This window comes from Miniopterus schreibersii (genome assembly GCF_964146895.1).
Source record: "Miniopterus schreibersii genome assembly, chromosome: 14".
NCBI lineage: Eukaryota > Metazoa > Chordata > Mammalia > Chiroptera > Miniopteridae > Miniopterus > Miniopterus schreibersii.
The window spans coordinates 13,534,977-13,557,779 of NC_138114.1; the positions used below are offsets into that span (position 1 = coordinate 13,534,977).

At 50.7% G+C, this 22,803-nt stretch overlaps 1 protein-coding gene across 4 annotated transcripts in view; it reads left to right on the plus strand.

The window, feature by feature from the left end:
• Positions 1-481: 481 nt before the first annotated feature.
• DLG5 (discs large MAGUK scaffold protein 5) overlaps positions 482-22,803 on the plus strand; it is a 109,390-nt gene continuing 87,068 nt past the window's right edge. For 2 of the 4 annotated variants that reach the window (XM_081158824.1, XM_081158826.1), the window contains exon 1: positions 482-915. In XM_081158824.1, the coding sequence (XP_081014950.1) occupies positions 612-915 (304 nt within the window). In that variant the 5' untranslated portion in view covers positions 482-611. The remainder of the gene's footprint in view (positions 916-22,803) is intronic. The other 2 variants (XM_081158825.1, XM_081158827.1) reach the window with 1 other exon arrangement.

Here is a 22,803-nt window from a genome sequence, read left to right on the forward strand (position 1 = left end):
GGACCCCGCCGGTTGCCCAGCCCTCGGGGCGGGGGTCGCGCGCTCCGAGGGACGCCCCGGGGAGCGGGGGGGCGAGGGGGGGGCGGCGGGTGTCCGCGGGGCGCCGGGGCGCGCGGCCCGGCCGAGGCTGAGCCGTCGGGGGCCTGGCGAACGCGGCCCCGGCCGCTGTCCCCGTGGGTCCGGGATCTGGGTCCGGGAGGCCGGGGCCGGGGCCGGGGGCCGGCGCGTTTCCTCGCGGGGCCGCGAGGCAGGGCGGGCGGCGCGCGGGGGGAGGGGGAGCATGCCCGGCTGGAGCCCGGCCTCGGGGCGCGCCCGGCCGCCGTCCCCACCTCCGCCTCCTCCTTCTCCTCCTCCGTCTCCTCCTCCTCCTCCTCCTCCTCCAGTCCCGCCGCCGCCGCAGCCAACATGGCTGCGCTCCTGAGCCCGGGAGGCGGCCGCTGCTGAGCGCCGCCCGCCGCCCGGGCCCCCAGCCCGCCAGGCCCCGGCGCATGGCCCCCGCCGCCGCGCGGGCCCCGGCGCGCTAGGCTGCAGCGGGCGCTCGCGCCCCGAGGCGCCGCGGGCCGCTCGGGAGCGCGGAGCCGTCCGCGGGGCGGGGCGGGGCGGCCGCCACCATGGAGCCGCAGCGCCGGGAGCTGCTCGCCCAGTGTCAGCAGAGCCTGGCCCAGGCCATGACGGAGGTGGAGGCCGTGCTCGGGCTGCTCGAGGCCGCGGGCGCGCTGAGCCCCGGCGAGCGGCGGCGGCTGGACGAGGAGGCGGGAGGCTCCAAGGCGGAGCTGCTGCTCAAGCTGCTGCTGACCAAGGAGCGCGACCACTTCCAGGACCTGCGGGCGGCGCTGGAGAAGACGCAGCCTCACCTGCTGCCCATTCTCTACCTGAACGGCGTCGTGGGGCCGCCGCCGCCCGCCGAGGGCGCGGGTGAGTGTGGGACCCGCGCGGCCTCGCCGACCGCCTCGCGCCGCTTCTCTCTCTCGCCCTCGGAGGGGGCACCCGGGGGGCAGGCTTCTCCCCGGCGCTGGCCGCGGGCACAGCCCGCCCTCCTTCGGGGCGCCTGGGGAGGGGCGGCGCGGACCCGGACTTCACACCTCCTCCCGCAGCCCCGCCGTCGCCGCGAACAATGCCCCGCACTGCGGGCCTCGACTCTGCTGCCCGGGCTGCAGAGCCCACCGGGTCCCACCAGGGCCAGCCTCCTGGGGACCGCTGAGGGGTGCCTGTCACCCCATTTCTAAGGCTCTTCGCCACCCCCCAGCCCTTTGAGCGCCTCTGAGAGCCTTTGGTCAGTGATGCAGTCTAGACGAACGGAACCTGGGCCAGCACCGGTCCTCCTGAAGTTTGGATCCTGCCACCTGGTTGCAGGACCCCCGGTGCCTCTGCACTGTCTGGCGCCCTTGGTTCCCTCTGCCCAGAGCGCAGGCTGTCTGCTAGCCCAGACTTGCGGCTGATTATGCACAATGCCTGCTAGGTTTCTTTGGAAACTGTGGGCCCGGAAAAGTTGGGGAAGTTGCATTGCACCATGGGAAAATCCTATAGTGGCTGCTGGGGCTCAGAGCCCTCCTGGCAGCGCTGAGCTGGGAGAGGGGCGAGGGCTGCTGGCTGGTTCCCTTGAGTGGTGGGTAAGGGATTTGTGAGTTTTCATGCGTGGCGGTTATGCAGGGAGTTTGTGACAAGTGGTAGGCTTGGACTGGCCCGGTTGGGGAGCGTGGAAAGCCAGTCTTTTAGATTAGGAAGCTCCAGGAAGGTGTAGCACTGAGGACGGAAGAGAGCAAGCATTTATTAGGCACCTACTGTCGTGGCAGGCGCTCTGGTTATCATATTTAATTGTTATGACTCTGTGAGCTATTATTCTTCCCTTGCCAGAGAGAAAACTCTGGCTTGGAGTGGTTAAAACGCTCGAAGTCTTGGACCCCAGTTTTCAGTTACGATCTACTGTTTTAACATGTTCGGAGCCAGGCAAGTGCCACCGTTTCTGTGTCTGTATTTTAAGAGTGAACTGAGGGGACTGACAGACTGCCTTTAGCAACTTGTAGGCCAAAGGCTGATGAGACCTGTTTATATGGCTGTTAAAAGCCTCACTTATTAAGGGGATGATTTTATAAGCTGTTCTCGGTAACAGCTGTGTTGTATATGGGCCCTCTCAACTCACTTTTTATAGTGAGTGAAACTGACATACAGAGAGACTAAACTGCTGGCCACACAGAGTATCTTTTTATTGGTGGCCCTTTTGTCTCCACTTTGGGTTTCTGACTCTCTGGCATTTACATGCCTTAGACCTGTGTTCTGTCCCCCAATTATGATCATATCTGAGTTTCTGGGCAAACCCAGGCCTCTCTTGGGATGGTGCTTTTGAAGATGCAAAGAAAGATAAGGACAGGGGGAAAGCTCATCGGGGTAATTTTTTTCCTCTTTAATTGTTTTTATCTTTCTGTCTGTCTTTCCACTTATCTATCTTTGAAGGAGCAGGTTTATCAAGGAAGCACAGAAGTTGGAGTGCAGAGCCAAGTCCTGTTGGGATGCATTTGAATTAGCACTAGCTGTAGGGTCTGGAATAGAGGAATGAATTGCTATTAATTAGGTACCCCCCCCCCTTTGCCTTGCCTGGGGAGAAGATAGGACCTCGCAGAAACAAAGTTCTAGGAGCTGGTCCTGACCTCTGAGGAAGGAGTGGAATAGAGTTTGGATTTTATCCCCAAGGGTAGTGATTTCAGACTCTGGTTTTACTACAATGCAGAGTTCTGTAGCCTTGCAGAGAGAGGGTCCTGAAATCCTCTGAAAAATAGCTTTCAAGGGGAAGTTAAGTGTATTTAGTTAATACTTTAGAAAAGATACAGGGTAGCATTTGGTGTGGCAAGATGCCATCTAGAGCTCCTGGGGGAGAAGTGACATGATGTGCAAGTAAACACTAGAGTGTTGGGATCTTCTTGAAGGGTGACTTCCTGTGCAGTGATTTTCCAACTTTTTTTTTTTTTTTTTAGCCAGGGAGCCCTTCTATGGGGCAAAGCTCAGTGCATAAAGATCTGCTGTGCTTGAAGGGATGGACGTACCCGTCTCATCCCTGAGAGCCAGAGTCAGGGAAACCCAGCACTGTGTCCTGCCTCCTTCCTTTTCCCAGCAGTTTCCATTGGCATGCAGGTCCACAGCCCTGCCCATACGTCGGCCTTAGAGGAAGGCCCTTGTGGGATTGGGATCCTGAGAGGAACCAGTTGGCTTTCTAAGGATCCAAAGCATCAAGGGGAGGCCCCTTTGTCACCATCTGTACATCGGAGGTGTGGCCATCACCCAGTTATGGGCTTCCTTGGTGGATTCCATATCCTCTGTGAGTCCAGAATGCCCATCCCCTGTCTGGCACTTGTGTGCCGTGGGAGTTTGCTGTGCTGCAGGCAGACGGTGTCTGGCAGCACCCCCACGTGGGACCTGGAACTGGGAGGAAGCTGGCAGGTAAGCAAACCCATCTGTTCTGCTCATGCTCAGTTAGAGCCCCGGACATTTATAACCCACCATGTTTAGGCCTGGAGTATGAAGGTGACTAAGAAAATACAGTGTTGTTTTATTTTGGGGGGGCAGGGAGACGCCTATATCAAGATTGACAGTACTTTGCTATTCAGCATATTGTATCATACCTCATGCTTTAATATGTCACTTAATTCTGTGGCAACCCCAGTGAGATGAGTGATGTCTTCCCTGCATTATGCTGGGTTCTGTGCCCCATCTGTGAGGTGTGAAAGACGGGTCAGAAGCTGCAGGGCAGAGAGGAGTTGGAGTGGAGCTGAAGCACAGTGCTCCTGATTCTGTGTTGAGGGCACTTTTTCCTCTTACTGATTTGGCCCTCCCACTATAATTTCAGGCCATTTCCTGCATTGGGGAACTCTACGGGGTTTTTCAGCTTTTCCTTGTCACTATACATGGGTCTGTAAGGAGGAAGTGATCTTCTCTGCCCCCGCTGGTGGTAGTGATAGAGAACTATTGCCCACTTCTGAGTGGCTCAGGTCTCAAGGGTTTTTTCCACAGTTGTACCAGGATTTGTTTGTTCACGAGGAACCCACCTAGTCCTTTGTTTTTTCTCTTTGATTCAGTTACTAACATCTGAGTTTTCTCACTCGAAGGACCTCAACTGCCTGTTTCTGGAGTGAGGGTTCCTTCCTTGCTTTGAGCCTCAGTGTCTTCATCTGTGACATGGGGCTAAGGGTTTACATGGCCTGCCTCAGCCACTGGGAGAGCAGAATGTGATCGGGGAGGACTGAAGTGCCTGGTTCTGTGCTTGGTCCAGGTGGGGCCAGGGTGCATAGGATGTAATTCCAGCCTGCAGCTCGCCGCCTAGTTGGGGGAATGGGACACTCAGGAGAGTGACAGTATGAGACAGATCAATTGAGTGATACAATACAAGCAGGCTTTTTCCTCCTTTTAAAACTCTGTATACTACACACTTTCCCCAAATACTCTCATCCACCCCGGGGGGCTCTAATTACCATCTCAATGTGCAGGGCTCCCCAAACCACATCACGGCAGGCCTCTCACGTGGGGCAGAAGTGGCTGAGCTTGGCGATTGCCCACCGGCCCCTCCAGTGTGTGCTCAGAGCTGAATGCTTTCTCATCCTCACTGCGTCTCCCTGTTAGTCTCCTAGAGAGCTGGCTGACTTGCCTTCACCGGAGGTAAGAGAATGGAGACAGCAGCATCTGCTGGAGAAGCTGAGGGAGGCTTCGTGGAGGCACTGGAGCTTGAGCTGGGTGTTGAAGGGGCATTTGGAACATGCAGAAGGAAAGGAGGAACACGTGCCGGGCGCAGGCCTAGCCATGAGAGGAGTGGTATGTTTTCAGGTTGCAGAGTTAGGCCAGCCTGAGCAGTGCAGGGGACGCAGAGGTAATCTGGAGGATCGCAGTGGCTAGCCGAGCGAGGGGCTTGGACATCTCTTGGAATTTAGGCATTGTGCACTTGTCGGAAGTTAAAGCTGGAAGAATTTTTCTTAAAGGAATGCCCTGCCAGGTTTTTCTAGTACGCCAGGTGCAGTTGGCTGCTGATTGTCGAGTGTGGGTTATTTATTATTCATCAGAGGTTACCTGGGCCTTTTGTTCTCTCCCTACTCACTTAGGTACCAGCCACCTTTCCTCCATCTACTTTGCTCTGGAGGGTCAGCAGGGACAGTAACATAAGTAAAAGTTCCAACCGATGTAGTTTTTCTTTTAATTGTGTTATTTGAGAGGAAGGAGTGGAGGAACTTGGAAGTCATGATTGAGAAGAGTTTTCTAAGAGAAGGGCAGGTTTTATTTAACCCACTATGTTTTAGTTCAGGGTGCCTCTCTTGTAGTGATAGAAACTTGAATGAAACCGTTGATCCCGAATGCTGCACCCTTTTCCTGGAACATGGTCTCCAGCCTCTGGGCTCCCATCTTCATAGCCCCCGGCCAGAGAATAAAGGGAGCGCTCTCCAATGAGCCCAGGCAGAAAAATCTCATGGAAGGATTTCAATCAGCCTGACCAGCGTCATGTGTCCGTGTGAGGCCCAATCATTGTGGCCAACCCTAGAGGACTAAGATTGGCCCAGCAGTGGACCCAACCAATATGGTCGAGGGACGGGATGCTGTGATTGGCGTCCCATACTGGTACATACAGTTCTTTAGAGTGGGGAGAAGCAGTTTTCCAAAGGCAGAAGAGCAGGAAGGGTGTGGTGCAGATAAAACAGCTGGTGAATGTCCATGGTATGTGCTCTCACCTTTGTGTGATGATGCAGTTAGCAGGTGAGGTCTTTGCCAGATTTGGGTGGTGGGGAGAGGTCGGCAGACATCACTAGGTTTTAGACTCTGAGCAAGTCATTTAACCTTTCTGAGCTTATCTCCTACTCTACAAAGTAATTAAAACAATAACCACTTCACTATGCTATTTGACAGTGAGTGGTAAGAGAAAAGGAGGAACATTTGTTAGTGGGTGAGCAATACAGCCTAGAACCAGCCTTAGAACCAGAAAGCTGGGATTCTCCTGATATTTCTGAGGGTTATGAGAGAGCTCCTTGTAAACTATGCTGAACAGATGTCAGGGTTGCTTTTGCTGTGGCTGTGGGTCACCAAGAGTGGAATGTAATCTCCACGAGCTGAATTCGCCGTTGTGTTCCGAATGCCTAGAATAGAGCCTGGCCCAAGATAGGCGTTCAGCACGTTTCTGTTGAGTGGATGACTAGTCAGCTGTGTGTAGAATGAGTGGTGTGACCCTGTGTAAGTCCCAGTCCTCTTCAGAAATATCTGCAGATTTCTTTTTTATTTTATTTTATTTTTTCCATCACCATTTATCCCCTCTATGTCCTCTTCCACCTCCACCCTCCCTCTCCCTGCCCCAGTCATTTATGTAGTGACTTCGCAGTGACAGAAGACTGTGGGAGTGCAGGAAGGCTAGAATGAGTCCCAGATGCACACACAGATGTCACCACCCACAGTATGTCTGTGGTGGAAGCAGGTGGTGTGACATTGGTGTCTAAAGTTCCCAAGGTCACCCATCAGGTACTGGCATTGTGAGGCTGGCTGCCAGGAGCCATATGGAGCACCCACATTGCCTTTTGTAGGATTGGAGAGCCCTTCCCTTTCTGCGCTTAGAGTTTGAATGTCAGCTTGGTGTCCTCGAAAGAGTCTTGAATGGGTATCTGCTCCTAACTTTGCAACATCTTGACATTGGATGAGCTTCCTCACTACCTGGGGCTTGTTTTTTGTTGTGTTTTTTCAGTACAACAGTAAAACCAGAAGAAGTTTAGCATTCCAACTCAACTCACTTTAAAATTCTTCCCTGCTGGACACGCTCAGCATCCCTACTGCACAGACTGACGGGCGCTCAGCCCTCTTGCCTCACATCCACTATTTCTGTGGCTCCTGTCTTCCTAAGGTTACAGGAAATTCCTGAGGAGCCCCCCACGCTGGCCTGCAGAATGTATAGGTGGTTGGAATGAGGTAGAACAAGAAAACTAATTCAAAATATTTCTCCTCTGCTGCTTACTTTTTCAGGAAATAGAAAGCCAAAATCACTCAACACTAACACTAAATGTGAAAACAGTGATCCTGGTATAGAGCTGGAAGAAGCCTCAAGTCTAGTCCAACCCTATCGCCAAGCCTCCTTGGACCTAATGCCTCCTTAGAAGTGCTGAGGATCCCACAGGATGTTTTCTTAAATTGATTTTTAGAGAGAGAGGGAGAAAGAGAGAGAGAAACATGGATGTGAGAGAGAAACATTGATTGGCTGCCTCTCACATGCACCCCAACTGGGGATCAAACTCCCAACCTAGGTATGTTTCCTGACTGGGAATTGAACCCACAACCTTTTGGTGTTCAGGGTGATGCTCCAACCAACTGAGCTACCCCCATTTTTTTTTTTTTACTATATCTTTATTGATTTCAGAGAGAGGAATGGAGAGGGGGAGAGAGAGAGAGAGAAACTTCAATGATAGAGTGAGTCATTGGTCAGCTGCCTCCTGCACGCCCCCGATTGGGGATCGAGCCTGCAACCCGGGCATGTGCCCTGACCCGGAATTGAACCCCAATAGCCTGGATCCTAGGTCAATGCTCAATCGCTGAGCCACGCCTGGCTGGGCACTACCCCCATTTTAAGTGTACAGTTCAGTAGTACTATGTACATTCACACTGTCGTTCAGCCAGTCTTCAGAACTCTTTCATCTTGCAAAACTGCAACTGTACCCATGAAAGAACAATTCCTCATTCCCTCCTTCCGGCCCCTGGCAACCACCCTTCTACTTTCTGTTTCTATAAATTTGACTGCTCTGGGTACATCATATAAGTGGAATCATACAGTATTTGTTCTTTTGTGACTGGCATATTTCACTTACCACAGTGTCCTCAAGGTTCATCCATATTGTAGCATATGACAGGATTTCCTTCCTTTTTAAGGCTGAATAATATTCCATTGTGTGTATAGACCCCATTTTGTTTATCTAGTCATCCATCAGTGGATACTTGGGTTGCTTTTGCATACTGGCTCTTGTGAATAGTGCTGTTAAGAACGTGGGTGTGTAAATATCCCTTCGAGACTCTGCTTTCAGTTCTTTCAGATATATATCCAGGAGGAGAATTATGGCTCATGAGGCAATTCAGTGCTTAATTTTTGGAGGAACTGCCATATTGTTTGAGTTTTAAAGGAAATCCATATTGTCCACAGCCCCTTGACTTGAGGGTGATTTGCCTGGTTGGAATCTTAGTTCCAGTATTTTCTTTCCTTTTTCTTCTAAAAATTGTGTAATTTTTTTTTACCAGACCTATTTTGGAAAGTCTCAGGACAGTTCCTTTGGACTTTAAGTAAAGATTTAGTTTCAGAAGTCATCTATGAGTCTTTTGAGGCCAGAAGTTGCTAACCATAGAATCCCAGCAGTATTCATATCTGGCAGCCAAGGGATGTTCACACATTTCCTTTGGGTTTCCAGCACTAATAGCTCCATCCCCAAAGGCCTTGAAGTATGTTAGTTATTTTTGTTTTGTAGACATTCCTCCTTCTTCCATTCAGGGTTGGTTTGGTTTTTTAGTCTTGAATCCATGGTAACTGGTTATCAAGATTTTCTTTCAAAAGGCTTAGATCAGCATTTCCCAAGGAACCGTCTAAATACTGGTTTGGTGGGATGTCAATGGTGTTGCTCGATTAAAGGGCTCTGTGGTCAAATGCATTTGACCAGTACTAGTTTGAGCAGGTCACAGGGGCTCCTCTACTGGGAGCCTCCTGAGAGCACTAATCAGCCAGTGTGCTTGGGGCTTCACTGGAGTGGGTTCGCTATGCAGCGTTTCCCAAACTGATTTGACCACAGGGCCCTTCTTCATTGAGCATTTTGCGACATCAGTGTTCTGTGAAATGCACTTTGGGGAAACTTTGGCATTAGTGCATAGAACTGGAACATTAATATATACCATTGTTTTTTGAATTTTCCCTTGGCTCTCTCACGTGGGGAACCCAAACCTTAAATTTTCCCATTCTTTTAAATTCTGATACCAGCTGAAATGGGCACATGTGATTCTGGGGCCAGTAGATATTTTGGTTGTGTGATCTGAAGGTGTGTGACCTCTCTGGGCCTCAGTTCCCCCAGTGTAGCTTTACCAGAATGAAGTCTGGTTTTGCGATGGTTATTCTGTGAGATGGTTAAGCCGCCGTGGTCTTCTCTAGAAGTGGACTTTGATCCCAGAAAGTGGAACATGGGCTGACTGGTGGAAGATACTGGAAGGTAGAATTGAACTGAACTTAAGCAGAGGCCTTTCTTTCTTCCGTCCTTCTTTCCTTTTAAGCTTTATAGTATAAAAATTTCAAACATTTGTGGAAATGGAGAGACTAATATAACCAATACCCAGCTTTCCCAACAACTTTTGTTTTCTGTAGTAAATCAGATCCCAGGCAGCATATCACATCCCCCAAAATACTTAAGGAAGTGTCTCTAAGAGCTAAGGCCTTTTAAAAAAACATTGTCAGAAGACTGTTTTTATAACCAATGGTACTAACAATAATTTCTTAATGTCATCTCATAGCCAGCTTATGCTCAGTTTTCCTGTCTCAGAAATATCTTTTTATAGATGGTTTGTTCAAATCAGGATTTTAATAAGGTGCACTTGTTGCATTCAGTTGGCGTCACCCTCTGAGCCTCTTTTATAATCCCTAACAGCTCCCCTTCCCTGAGCCTTTTGTTTAAGGAAGAGCTTGTTTTAAGGGTCAATGCCATCCAGCTCTGGAGTGGACTGTTCTTGGTGGTGACCTTCCTTCCCTGAGAGTCCACGTGGATGCTGGGTGAGCAAAAGTGATGAAAATCTGTACCGCTGGTGTGAGTGATTTGATAATAAAACAGATAACTGGCTGTGGAGCCTGACTCTTCAGCCTCAGTTTCCTTGCAGGGCTGTCGTGAACAATTAAATGAAAGAACTTATGAAGTGTAAATGTTCTTTATGATTGGACCTTTTTCATTAACTGGACTCTACAGGAAAGCCAGATGTGTGAAACAGACAAAGAGGTGCTGTGGCAATCAGGTGGGGAGGCCTGGAGCTTGCCCCTTTTCCCTGTGGCCTCCCTGAGGCACTTCCACAGGGTTCCCCAGCATTCTCAGGGTTCCCCAGAAGGTACTTTTAAAACCACTGGCTTGGATGCTTTCAAGATGCTCCCATGCTGAGAGAGAGAAGAGCCCCCCGAAGCCTTACCTTCCTTTGCCTGAGCTCTGTTGGTGAGTCAGCAGTGGATACGGAAGCTGCAGTTGATGGCAGCTATGTTCCCATGAGATACTCTTGTCTTTATCTGCTTCCTCTGTTTACCTTTGTAGGTCTCCTTTCAGGATGACCCATGCTTTCAAAAATAACCACAATATAGCTAATAAAAACCCACTCTCTGCTTCCCAGAAGGAGCAGAGTGAAACTCCCTCAGATGTCCCTTTGCAGTGGGCAGTGGTTACCTTTTTTGAAAAATTATTTTGTTTTAAAAAATATATATGGTCACTAGCTGGCCCTACACCTACAGTGCATAAGAGAACTGTTAGCCACTGATGCATAAATAAGCCCCTGCCAACGTGCATCCTTCAGGTGGGGTGGGCCGAGCTGCCTGTGTGGGAAGCTGTGCCATCAGAGATAATCACCTGCAACTCCTGCTGCTGCCTTGTGGGCTGTCTCAAGCCAGGGTGTGTGTTCTCTGCCCACAATGTTTTTCCAGGTGTGGCCTGTCTCTCAGGCGGCTCTCAGGCCTCTTTCTGAGTCAACTATAGGTTACTTGTCTGAATGGCATCTGCCTGACTCCTTAAGATGGCCTGGGACCCCCAGACAAATCTTGTGCATCATTTGGCCATTGTGAGTCTGCTGACCAAAAGTGAAGAAAATCTGTACCGCTGGTGTGAGTGATTTGATAATAAAACAGATGGGAAGAAACTGGACTTGTATATTTTGATTTCAGAAGCCATACTCTAAAGAAGCTTAATGACCTTTTCAGGGCTCGTGAGGAGCCCTGTCCTTAGGGGAACCTCTTTTCCTTTCCCTCTGGCCAGAACTGTCATTTCCTGTTGGTTTCTTAAGCAGCTTCAGGTTGTTTAGTATCATGGCTGGAAGGGGTCTTAGAGACCATTTTGCCCAAACTGCCTGTTTTACAACTGAGAAATAGCAGTCCAGAGACACAGAGGGATTCCGCCAGGATCTCATAGCATGCCCCTGGCAGAGCAGGACCAGGACCCAGGTTCTGCCCATGCTGGGGTGCCTTCCAAGGCATCTTCGCCAGCCCCAGGCTGGGCGGGGAGTCTGGTTTTTCCTGATCCCGGCCTTGGCCCTGTAGGCACCGGCCTTCCCAGTGAGGGTGAGCAAGTAACAGGGCACTGCAGTTCATGGAGCTGTGCAGCAGCTCTTCTACAGATGGGCGAACTAGGCCAGGAGATGTTCGTCAGCTTGCTCAGGGCCACCAGCTGCTCAGAGACTGGGCAGGTTTTAGAGTCCTTGTCAGTTTCTTTATAAAGACTGCATTTGTTCTCTGCTCTGGGCCAGCCTGTGGAGGTTCCAGTTGAGATGTCTGTGTCCTGAGCCTTGGACACACCCCCCTTTCTCATCACAGCATTCACTCCTTGAGCAGATGTGTTCTGAGAACCTGCCACATAGCGGGGCCTGTTTGGATGCAGGCATAGGTCGTGATATCTGAATTTAAGTGCTGAGTCAGATAATGGGTCTGATGTTGGCAGGAGGTACCTCCTTGTCTTATTCTTGTTGTGTGACACAGCAAAACACTTCCAGGGCTGACTGCCCTGGCTTCTTACTGCTTAGTCACAGGACAGAGTTCAAGCAGGGAAATGACGCCACCGAGTCTCTTACCTCAGAGGAAAAAGCCTGAAATAAAGATAAGAGGGTAAAGGCCCTAGGACACTGAGCTGGGGCCCACCCCCCTGGCCAACCTCAGTGGAAACTGGATCCAGGCAAAAGCAAGAAAGTAAACAAAAGCAAGATGTGCTGGTTCTGGGTCTTTTTCCTGGGGGGGAAATATATATCTCTGAACCTGAAGCAGCTTAGACTTCAGGGGCCATGAGAGAGAATACACATGCCTGTCTGTTCTCCTGCCTGATGTTTGATAGAAAATGGCAGGCCACCGTTATAAATCCTGTCCCATTGTCTCCCCCATTTATGAGCCCAGGGAGAGGGGACAAAACAGTGACCAGCTATCCTTGCTTTCTAGGGAATTTTGCTTTGTGGAATTTCATGTAAGTTTGTTCTGCCTTCAGCCTCCCTCATATTAAGGCTTGTAATGAAAACTCAGCGGAGCTGGTCACAGTGTCTTCTTGCTGAGATCACTCAGCCTCTAGGGTGTCCATCCACTGGTCTGTCCACCTGTCCATCACCCACCCAGCATATACCTGGTCCATGGCTCTGCTGAGTGGTGAGTATATAGAGATGAGAAAGATACTAGCCTCACCCATGATCACCACCATGGACCCATGCCAGGCACCCTGACTTTGATCGGTTCCTTTAGCTGCAGTGCGTGTGCTATGTTCATCAAAGCTTTTCGTTTTGGGTTGCTCTGTTCTCTCTCTCCTGCCGGTACTGCCAGAAGTAAGCAGCCTCACTTGCTAACTTCCTGCTCCTTACCTTCCATTTTTTTGGCTTATAGCAAATGGCAAGCGTTTTTGGTTGCAAAACCTGTAAGGTTCTCAGAAGGGCGAACAGAAGGTGGCTCTTGCCCCCCAGGAGTTTATCGTCTCGTTGGAAAGCCCAGACCTGAAGGAGCAGGTAGCCAGCAGTACACATCACGTGCGGAGCAGGTGAGGCCGCCCCAAGGAGAGGGTACAGTGAGCTGGGCTCAGGCAGAGGACCGAAAGGCTGGGTGTGTGCTGGAGCGGGGCTAGGAGGAGGGCACGCCTGGCGACGGCAATGTGCAGAACAGGGGAGGAGAGTTGGGAGAGAATCCATTCTCTGAAGAGTGGGTCTTTATGGGAAGCACTGGCTTTTGCTGGAGGCAAGCATTCAGCAGGCACTGGGGAGACGAGGCCAGGCTAACCAGCCCCCGGCAGACACAGGGTGGGCCTGGGTGCTGCTCCCAGTCATTCTCCCAGCCACTGGGTCTCTGAGGCTGCTTGAGGAGTGGCAGAGTTGGCATGAAGTAGGAGGGTCATCCATAGAATATGGGGAGTGAGACAGGCCTACCAGCCTTTGCAGAGGCCCTAGAGGTGTCTGATTGGCTTTCTCTGAGTTGTTAGATGGATTGGAAAGCTATCTTCTTCCTGTCAAGTCTGAGAATTATAGCCGGGCTGTTTAGAACCAGAGTCCAGGAGTCCTCTGGGGAGCTTGAGACCAGTTCCCATCTGCTGGCCTTCTCTTTGTGGAGGAGAAGGGAGTGGTTGAGAGGAGTTAGGTGGCTGGTGGGGAATGAGGGAGTCTAGTTGTGTTCCCAAGGCTGCCTCACGTCATGTCTCTAAGCCTTATCGCTATCTCTCTGTTGGGGGCCGTGGCACTGCCTCCTTCCCAGAGCTGGTGTGAAAGTAGGTGGGTGGTGCAGAGAAATGGGTCACGTGCATGGAGACAGTCATGTGTTGTGTAGATGGTGTTTCTATTGCATGGGATGCTTTGTCTTTATTTTTGTATTTACTTTCTCATTTGATCTCATCAGCAACCGTTTGGGGGTCCTTACTCCACCTTACACATGAGGGAACAGATGGGGGAGGCCAGGTCACGTGGGAATCAGGGGACTCAGTTTAGTAGAGTGGTTAAGAGTATGTATCTAAGCCAAGTATTGGGTTCAAATCCTGAATTTGCTACTTACTGTGACCCTGGGCAAATTACTTTCTCTCTCTGTGTCTCAGTTTCCTCATCTGTGAAATGAGGTTAATAATAGGACCTTGTATTATAAAGATTAAAGGAGTTATGTTTGTCAAGTGTTGGGAGCAGTGCCTGGCAGACAGTAAGCACTAGGTAAGTATAATCTGTCCCATGGTGGTTTAAGTGCCACATTAAGCTGTGATTTTCGGGGGAGGCTGGCTGGTTTGTTCTCACACTGTATCTCATACTCAGGGTGTGGTCTGCAGATCAGAGCTGGTCTCAGGTTCTTGGTTTTTGGACCATGATGAAGTTAGCACAGAGATTTAAGAGTGTTTGGCAACCTCTAGAACCATTTGACCTTGCTGGGACACATTGAACAGGTATAGACTGCTTCAGGTGCTGTCAGGTCACATGGCAGTCACATGCAGTAGGAGCTGTGCGTAACAGTCATCAGGTAGTAGGACCGTGTGATTGCAAATAAAAGTGGAGTGGCATGAGAGCTCCACTGTGTTGCCGCCTACCCCCAACAGTCGGCTTCCTTGGGAGGAGCCTCTGCCTACCAGAGCAGGCGGGATCCATGGCATTTGGCAAGCCAGTGCGTGATGTTTGTGCTCCAGCAGCCTGTGACAACTCAAGGCAGTGAGGTCTCCCTACGAAGATTCTTATTAATGAGCAATTGTTTCCATTCAGCTCAGCTTATTGTGGCCAATGCCTTTCTTGCTGTTTGGTAAGGATCCACAGTGAGCTCTATTTCTTTCCACCTCCTAGGCTGGCAGAAACTAGAAAGCTGAGTGATGTCAATGGACAGTGGTGTGTGGGGTTTTGGAGACTCCCCTCTGCTGGTGCAGCCCTGCTGGAGCCTTTGGTACGGCTCCTGCAAAGCTCTACCCTGCATGAGAGCCTGTTCTTCCCTCCCTGGGGCACTGGCTCTCACGCAGGTTCCTGAGGGGACAGGTCCCTGGAGGTGCCTATGGGGTGGTCTCCATCCCTGAGAGAGCTGATGGGTGCAGTGGTGGACATAGGCTGGCAGTCCTCCGAAGCAGACCCAAGTGACTGGCGAGACACACATGGCAGTGGAATGGATCATAAAGCATAGAGCTCAGCGGAAGAGTAAGGAGTAGAGTGAGATTTGTAAGGCAGCGCTGGTGTGTAGATTAATACAAAACAATACGCAGTTTGCAAGAACACAGAGAAAAAGATTAACACAAGGAATGGTCACCTATGGGCACAGAGGAGGAGAGTGGGAAGGGAAATTGGAATAAAGGAAATAAATAAAATGAGAGGGAGGAAGAAAACATCACTTTTCTGCCTTGCTGCTTTTTTTGAGGGAAGGCCTTTTGTGTCAGGGCTACACTTGGCCCCTCAGCTTCTAGTAGTGAGGCATCTGTGGTCTCGGCCTAGCTGACAGCTCCTAGCAGGTGGTTCACCCCAAAATGGCCTCAGTAAAGAGTTACTGGCCAATGGAGTCACCAGTAGGGGTGGGGCAACTGTTCATGGAGCAGTGAACTCAGTGGGGGCACAGGTGTTTTTAATAATCATCTAGATGATTGTGGGGGGCAAGAGATAACAACGGTTCATTTGAACATGGCCTTGTGAATATGCATCAGCCATGCTTGTGGAACCCCCCATTCTCATCTTGGCCCTAGGGGGAAAGAATGGATGCTCATCCTGTAAGTCAGTTCCTTGTGTTTATTGAGCGTATGATGCCATGTACTGCGAACTGCATTAGGGAGACAGGCGATTTTAACTTCAGGAAGGTAGATGCCTGTTCAGGATAGGAAGTAACTGCTTAATTGCCGGATACTGCTCTATGGGAGGGAATGAACTGCTGCTAATTGCTGTAAGTATTCAGGTAGAACTTTGTTTCTTAATTTTTTAAAATTGATTTTAAAGAGGGAGGAAGGGAGTAGAGGGAGAGAGAGAAACATCACCTCCCACATGCACCCTGACTGGGCATTGAACCTGCAACCCGGGCATGTACCCTGACCGGGAATCAAACCTCGATCTCCTGGATCCTAGGTTGGTGCTCAACCACTGAGCCACGCCAGCCAGGAAAAGTAACTTGGTTTTAAAACTATTATGTAATTAGCCATATTGACAGTAGAGAATTTAGAGAGGGTAGATAACCAAAGGGAAAGTAATGTGAAGCAGTATTACTAACTGGAGGTAACGACTGTAGATGGTTTTTTAAAGAATGAGGAAGGATTTATTTTTCGCGGGTGCATAGTGTTGCTCTAGCAAGGTTTATGTCACTAGGCCCCTTTTATGGAGATTTGGAGAGTTCCCATTTTTCAGTCTAAATCACGACGCAGTGAACATCCTTATGCATAGATCTTTGTGCACATCTTTATTTCCTCAGGATAAATTCCTGGAAGTGGTGCTTCTGGGTCAAAGGGTGTGGATGTTTTGAAGGCTTTTGGTACAAATTGCCAGGCTTATGGCATTGATCCTGAGTCACTCCTAGGTTTCTCCAGGTACGGTGTTTGGACTGGCTTCTTCAGTTACCTAGGATGTTTCTTAAAAATGATGACTCCTGGGCCCCACCCTGGGTCTCCCGAAGCAGAGCCTGGGGGTGGGCTGGTCTCAGCAGCTGTATTTTCCACCCGTGCTCAGGAGGCTCTCATATTCAGTGCAGGGCGTTTCCTTGGTGCCTGAGCCTGCCCATGATGGAAGCAGAAGCTTGTTTGTTCTGTCTCCTCTGGGGAGACCTGTGATGTTCATGGGGGTCAGGGAGGCAGTAGGGTGAGAAGAGCACAGTTCAGGGACCTACCTCTGGGCACTGTTTTCCTTCTCTGCAAAGTGGGAGTCTCAGCGTGGCTGAGGTACTCCCTATATGAATATCTGTGTGATTGTTTCTCTTATTGATGTCCCAGGTGAGAGGGATCTCACTGGGCCTGGCCAGATCTGGGAGGGGAGCTCTGGGAAAAGTGGGTCAGGACGGAGAGCTCATCTTTCCGCCTCTTCCCCTAGGGGACCCAGGGCTGATAAACTGTTGGAGCAGGGTGCAGTTGGCTGAGGCCCCCTCCAGGCCCTGGCGTCCATCTGTCCAGGTCAGCAGAGCGGGGCTGTTTCTGCCCAGAGTTGCCACTTCCTGTGTCCATGAGTGAGGGTATACCAGGAGGCCTGGGGCTGAGCCTGATGTGGGCTTTCCTGCCAGTGCCAGGAGTGGGTGCAGAAGGCCTAGCGGTCACTGATGCTGCCTTCACCACAGCTTCGCCATGTGGATTTGCTCCTGCCTACCACGGGAGTTGGTAGTCCTGATGGGGTCGCTCACGTGCACCCAGCCAAGGATGAGCTATTTGCCAGAAGGCTACTCTAGACCGGCTGTTTACCAATTGTCCCTGCAAAGGTCAGATCCACCTCTGACTGTGCCTTGTTTCCTGGTCTGTAAGTCTAGAAGGGAGATCATTCATTCACTTATTCAAGCCAGCATACTGAACTGCGGTGGTGACAAGATGAGTGATCTGCCTTAGGGAGTAGATGGCAGTGCTGCTGGCTTGGGGACTGGTAAGCTGTCTCTAATGTGCATCATGGAAGGAATTGGTTCTGTCTCGTGGAAGGGAGAGTCGTTGGCTGAGGGTTGGTCTCATGGAGAAAATAACTGAAGAGCTGAGCTTTCAGGGGCGAGTGGAAGTTGTCAAGTGATGTGTAGCTGCGTTACAGCCACGGGGAGGGAAGCCTGAGGAAGAGCTGTGAGGCAGGAAGGAGCCGGGCATGCTGGGTGACCATGGGCACTGTGGTGACTGGACGGTGGTCTGGTCCAGGAGGGGCTGGAGGAGACAAGCTGGAGAAGGAGGCAGGGGCGGGGCTGTGGACCTGGCCTCTAAGTCTGCTTCTGATGCCCCGGAGCTGTGTGGCTTAGGCCAGGGTTAAGACTTTGGAGCCTCAACTTCCTCCCCCTGTGAGATGCCGTAATAAGACCAACCTTGGAGTTATTAAGTGGTGTAATACATATAGAGTATGTAGCTGAGAACTTGGCACAAAATGAGATGCTCAATAACTGTTTGTTTCCTTCTTTCAGTGCTGGTATGAGAATTTTTGACTTTGACCTCATAGGTCAAAGGGAGCCATGGAAAATTGTGGAGCATGGGATTAATAAGATTATATCTATTTGCCTGAGTGTGGGTTTTGTTTTGGTGTTTGTGTGTTTTTGGTGGTCTGGTGGAGGATACTTAGGGCGTCTAGGCTGGTGAGGCTAGAGACATGGGCCAAGGCCTAGAGGGATGAGAGGAATCCTCCCGTAATGGCCCCCAGCTGCACTTCTTGTCCGCCAGCTCCTGTGGGCTGCTGGGATGGCCTGCCTGAGCCTTGGGCGGAGGTTTTGGGTGAGGAGAGCTAGAGTTTGAAATGTTTTTTTTCAATAAGCCAGCTGCCCCTAAGGGAGGCTGCAGAACTGGACACTTGCTGAGCACTAGTCTGGTTGTGAGAAAGTGGGGTGAGTGTCAGGTGAGGGGCAGCAGACCATGATAGCAGTGGTGTGGTGTGATGGTAGACATTGATGACCATTTATGGCGGGTGCCTGGGAATTTATATGGATGTCTCATGGGTCATTCTAGAAGATGAGGGACTACAGATGAGGGAACTGAGGCACAGAGAGAGGAAGTTACTTGCCCAGAGTCCCAAGCTAGTGAGTCAGGATTTTACCCCTGGTGGTTGGAACCCACGGAGATGTGCTGGGAAATTGAGCAGCCTTCGGGGCCGTGAGATTTGAGTTTTGGGTACCCATTCCTGCTAGCAGATTTCAGCTGCCCACAAGGAAGAGCACTGTGCATGGAGAACTGGTCAGCGATGGGAGGGCTGCCTTTGGAGGTGGTGTGCTCCTGAGCCTGAAGGGTCTGGATGGCTCTCTGTCAGGGGTGCTATGGGAGTGGGAGGAAGGCGAGTCCACATCTCCTGCTAAGGAGATGGGCTTCATGCCCCTGCCAGCCTTGAGACTTCCTGATCGATGCCCCTTCCTTCCCTCACATGCTCCAGGAGCGGACTTTGAGCTGAGAGGCTGGAGGTGGGGGTGGGATATGGACATTTGTAGAGGCAGGCAGAGACCCCCTTGCATGGGGGCAGGAGTAAGCCCACAGTATCTTAGAGAATGCTGCTGCTGTATCCTGAATGACTGCAGGGGTCAGAAATCAGCACTGCAGGTGGGCACTTTCCTCCAGCTGGTCCCTGAGTTGTCAGTGTTCACGGAGGGGTGGCAGTCTGGGGCCAGGTGGTCAAGATGCCCTTGCCTGCTGAGCCTGCCCAGGGTCACAGAATGCTTCTCGCCCAGAATCCCAGGCAGCTCACCCCAGCCAGTTGATAACAGCTGTTCTTGAGCTGCAAACCTCATTGCCACATCTGGGTAGAAGGAGAGCCCTGGCATGATGCCAGCCTGCTCAGTGACCTGGGGCCAGTGCCTTCCCTTCTCAGATCTTTGCATCTGGCATTTGGGGACCCTGCACAACACAGCAGCTTCTTCCACTCCCTCACTCACTGCCTCGCTGTCCCGGGCATGCACAGGCCTGTCGAGAAGTAGGCCTTGGAGAAACAGGGGCCCTCGCTTCCTCGGGAGCATGGGAACACAGGCAAGCCCTGGCCTGAAGGGAGAGACCCAGGGCCCCTTGTGACTCTCGTGCCCTCAGGAGCTGCTCTGGTGCTGCTGCCAGATGGTGTCATCTGGGGGTTGGATTAAAAGATAACTGTATTGGCAGGAGAAGCAGCCTGCTCCTGGCTTTAATAACCAGGCCCTTCGGGCTCTGTGCAGGCTCTCTCAGCCCCTGCCCTGGGTGTCTCTGCCTCTCTCAGTCTCCTCCAGCTGCCAGGACAGTCCTCCTCAGGTGGTGTCTCCGCTTTTGCCTCCTTCACCTTGTCACCAGCCTCCCCTCTGTGGACAGTTTAATAATCCTAATGAGCAAGTTAGCAGTATTCTCTTCCCCTTTTCTCCCCTTCTCTCTGAGAATATCAAAGTCCCCGGGAATTGCAGTGTAAGTGTGGTAGGGAAACTGAGGGAGCAAAGCACAGGGCCACCTCACCCTAAGTGTGGGGGTTTGCTGTGAGCCATGTCTCAGTCACTGATGGAGGAGGCTGTTCTGGCGCCTGCGGAAGGTGCTGCCTCGAAGCTGGTGTGGTCATGGGTAGTCTTGGGTGGTCCTGTGCTCCTGGGCCCTGAGTAGGCAATCACAGGACTGTTGAGGCTTTTGGGAGCCCCAGAAGGCTCTATTATCTGTGGGCAGTGGAGACAGAGGGGAAGAGCCCCACTACCTGTGGGAGTAGAGATGGAGGGGGCGAGCCCCACCTGGACATTCCACCGCCACCATTGGGTCACCCACAGGCCAGGGGACCAGAATATTCTCGCATAATATTTTCAAACTTCTTGCCTGTGTCTCCTGTTTTGGAAATCACATACTTTTTAAAAAAAATTCATTCTACCACTAAGAAACGATACAGTAGACTTTTAAAAAATTCATTGGTCCTTATTTGCCTATATTGGTGTTTTGAGAGAAAAAATTCTCTTAGGGTATTTTCCTTCTTGGGCAGTAAAACATGGCTGGACACATTGTATTTTTATTTATTTATGAAAAAAATTTTTTTCTTTCAGTTATAATTTACATTTAATATTGATTAGTTTTGGGTGTACAGCATAGTGGTTAGACAGTCATATACTTTATGAAGTGATCCCCCAATATTTCAAGTACCCCCCTGGCACCATACATAGTTATTACAGTATTATTGACTGTATTCCCTAGGCTGTGCTTTACATCCTCAGGACTGTTCTGTAAATACCAGTCTGTACTTCCCAGTCTCCTCACCTTTTTCACTCAGCCCCCCAGCCCCCCATTACTCACCTGTTTTCAAATTCAGTTATATCACAACAATTTAAAAGAACCATCTAGGTAATGGGATTATGAGCCATTTTATTTTTCTTTAAATTTTTGTGCTTAAAAAAAAAAAATCTCTAATGGTGCTATTTTTTCTTTGATATTTTGTTTTGTAAATTTTCAGATCCACAAAAAAGTTGAAAGAATAGTACAATAAATATTTGTGCATTGTCACCTCCATTCACCAGCATGTAACAGCCTGCATATTCTCCTTTTCCTTGTCACTCTCTCCATATAGATTCACATACAGTTTTTTCCTGATTCATTTAGATAAAGTAGACGTCAGGACACTTCACCCCTGAACACTGAAGTGTGCGTTACTTGTGAGCCAGGGTGTGCTCCTACTTAGCACACCACCCTTATCACACCCAAGGAATTCAGTGCTGATACAATAACATTATCTGCTATGCAGTCCATTTAAATCTCCCTAATTGTCCAAAACGTGCCTTTTACAGAGTTTTTAAAAATCTAGGCTCTAATAAACATGTATTTGCTTGTTATGCTGATGTTATTAAAACCGTGGATTATAAACTTGATTATCAGTGTTTGACATATCATTGTTGGAGCCCATTGTTCTGATAGACACATGTGTATACGTGCTGCTGATAGATATCCCCTAGACAACCTAAGAATTCCTGCAACTTGGGCGGGGCCTGGGAGATCTGCTCTCTGCCCAGAGTCTGCGGCCTCAGCAGTTGAGAGGCCTCTCTGGCGTCCCAGCGTTGTGGTTTGCATATGTGTTCTGAATTTCTTCGATTTATGAAATCTGACACCTCCAAGTCTGGACATTTTAAACTGTCCTGCTAAATTCTTTTAAGTACCCGGCGCTCAAATGTACCATTGCCTGGAGTGTGAGAGGTCATTTGACACAAAACAGAAAAACCAACAGTATCTTCTACAAAGCCCCAAACCTCCTCCTCCTCTCCCTCCTGTTAGTGTGGGGTCACTGGCCTCCTTAGCTGTGGACACCCTCAGAAGGGCTGCTGGCTGCTGTGGGGCCACAGAACCAAAGCCCAGCCAGGGAGGAGGGAAACCTGGAGAAGGAGGAGGGATGTGAGCAGGGAACAGGAGGTGGAAGGGAGGGAGCAGAGAGAGGTGCCACCTTGGCCCCATGCAGTTCTGCCCTATGCAGTCAGGCCGCCTAGTTGGCCCTAGGGTCTGTTGGCTCAGGGCCTGCCCTGTGCCTTCCTCGGAGAAGCAGTGTTGGGAATGAGTCCTGGATTGGAATTGATCAAACTGGCTTTAGAATTGTGGTACTGGCTCATCACTTCCCTTCCCTGAATCTCTCGTCCACTCATGGGGTTGTAGTGAGGATCCAAGAAGAGAATTTGGGTCAGTGCCTTGAAACTGCAGAGGAAGGAGATGGCCTTGCCCTCAGGACTGTCCACTGTGGGGCTGGCAAGCTTATCACCGCTGGAACTGTCAGACACTGGTAGAAGATGGGCTTACTCAGGGGTGGGCAAACACCAGACGGGGGAGGCCAGGCAGGGGTCAGGAAAGCGGGTGTTCCCAAGGAGGAAGGCTGTAGTGTGGGCCCCCAGGGAGGTCTCTTCCAGGAGGCTGGGCTCGAGTCTTACTGGATGGGTAGGGGTGGGGAAGAGGTGTAGTGGGGTCAGGGAGCTATCAAGGCTGGACTGCCCTGGGCCGTAGAGCTCCCTGCCCTAAAGGGGATCCCGCAAATAGACGGGCAGTGGGAGGGCTGCTTCAGCACCCTGCTTTTGGAGGAAAGGGATCCTTGAGATCTGAGTTCTTCCTATTCCATCTCAAAAAAATAAACGTGGAGCTTGCTTTGTTCTTTGCTGACAACAAGGCATGCACATTTATGTAGGAAATTTAATTCATGAAGAAGGAAAAAAAACCCACACAGAATCCCAAAGGCGACCCACTTCACACCCTACTGGGGGAAATGGAGCTTTTATTGTATGCCAAGTGTTATGCCAAATGTTACCTCACTTCATCCTCACAAAACCCTGGGCGGCGGGTACTTTTATTACCCCTGTTTTACCAGTGAGGAGACTGGCACAGAGAGGTTAAGGAAGGTGCCCTAGTCACACGGAATGTGCACTAGCTGGGATTCCCACAGGCTGGCGGGCTCCAGAGCCCACACTGGTAACCCCTCCAGCATGCTGCCCACCCCTGCAGTTTTCATGTGTGCACACATGTCCCTATACACACGCAGGCTAGGATTCAGATTCTAAGTGGGTGGCAGAGCCCCCTAGCCACCATGCAG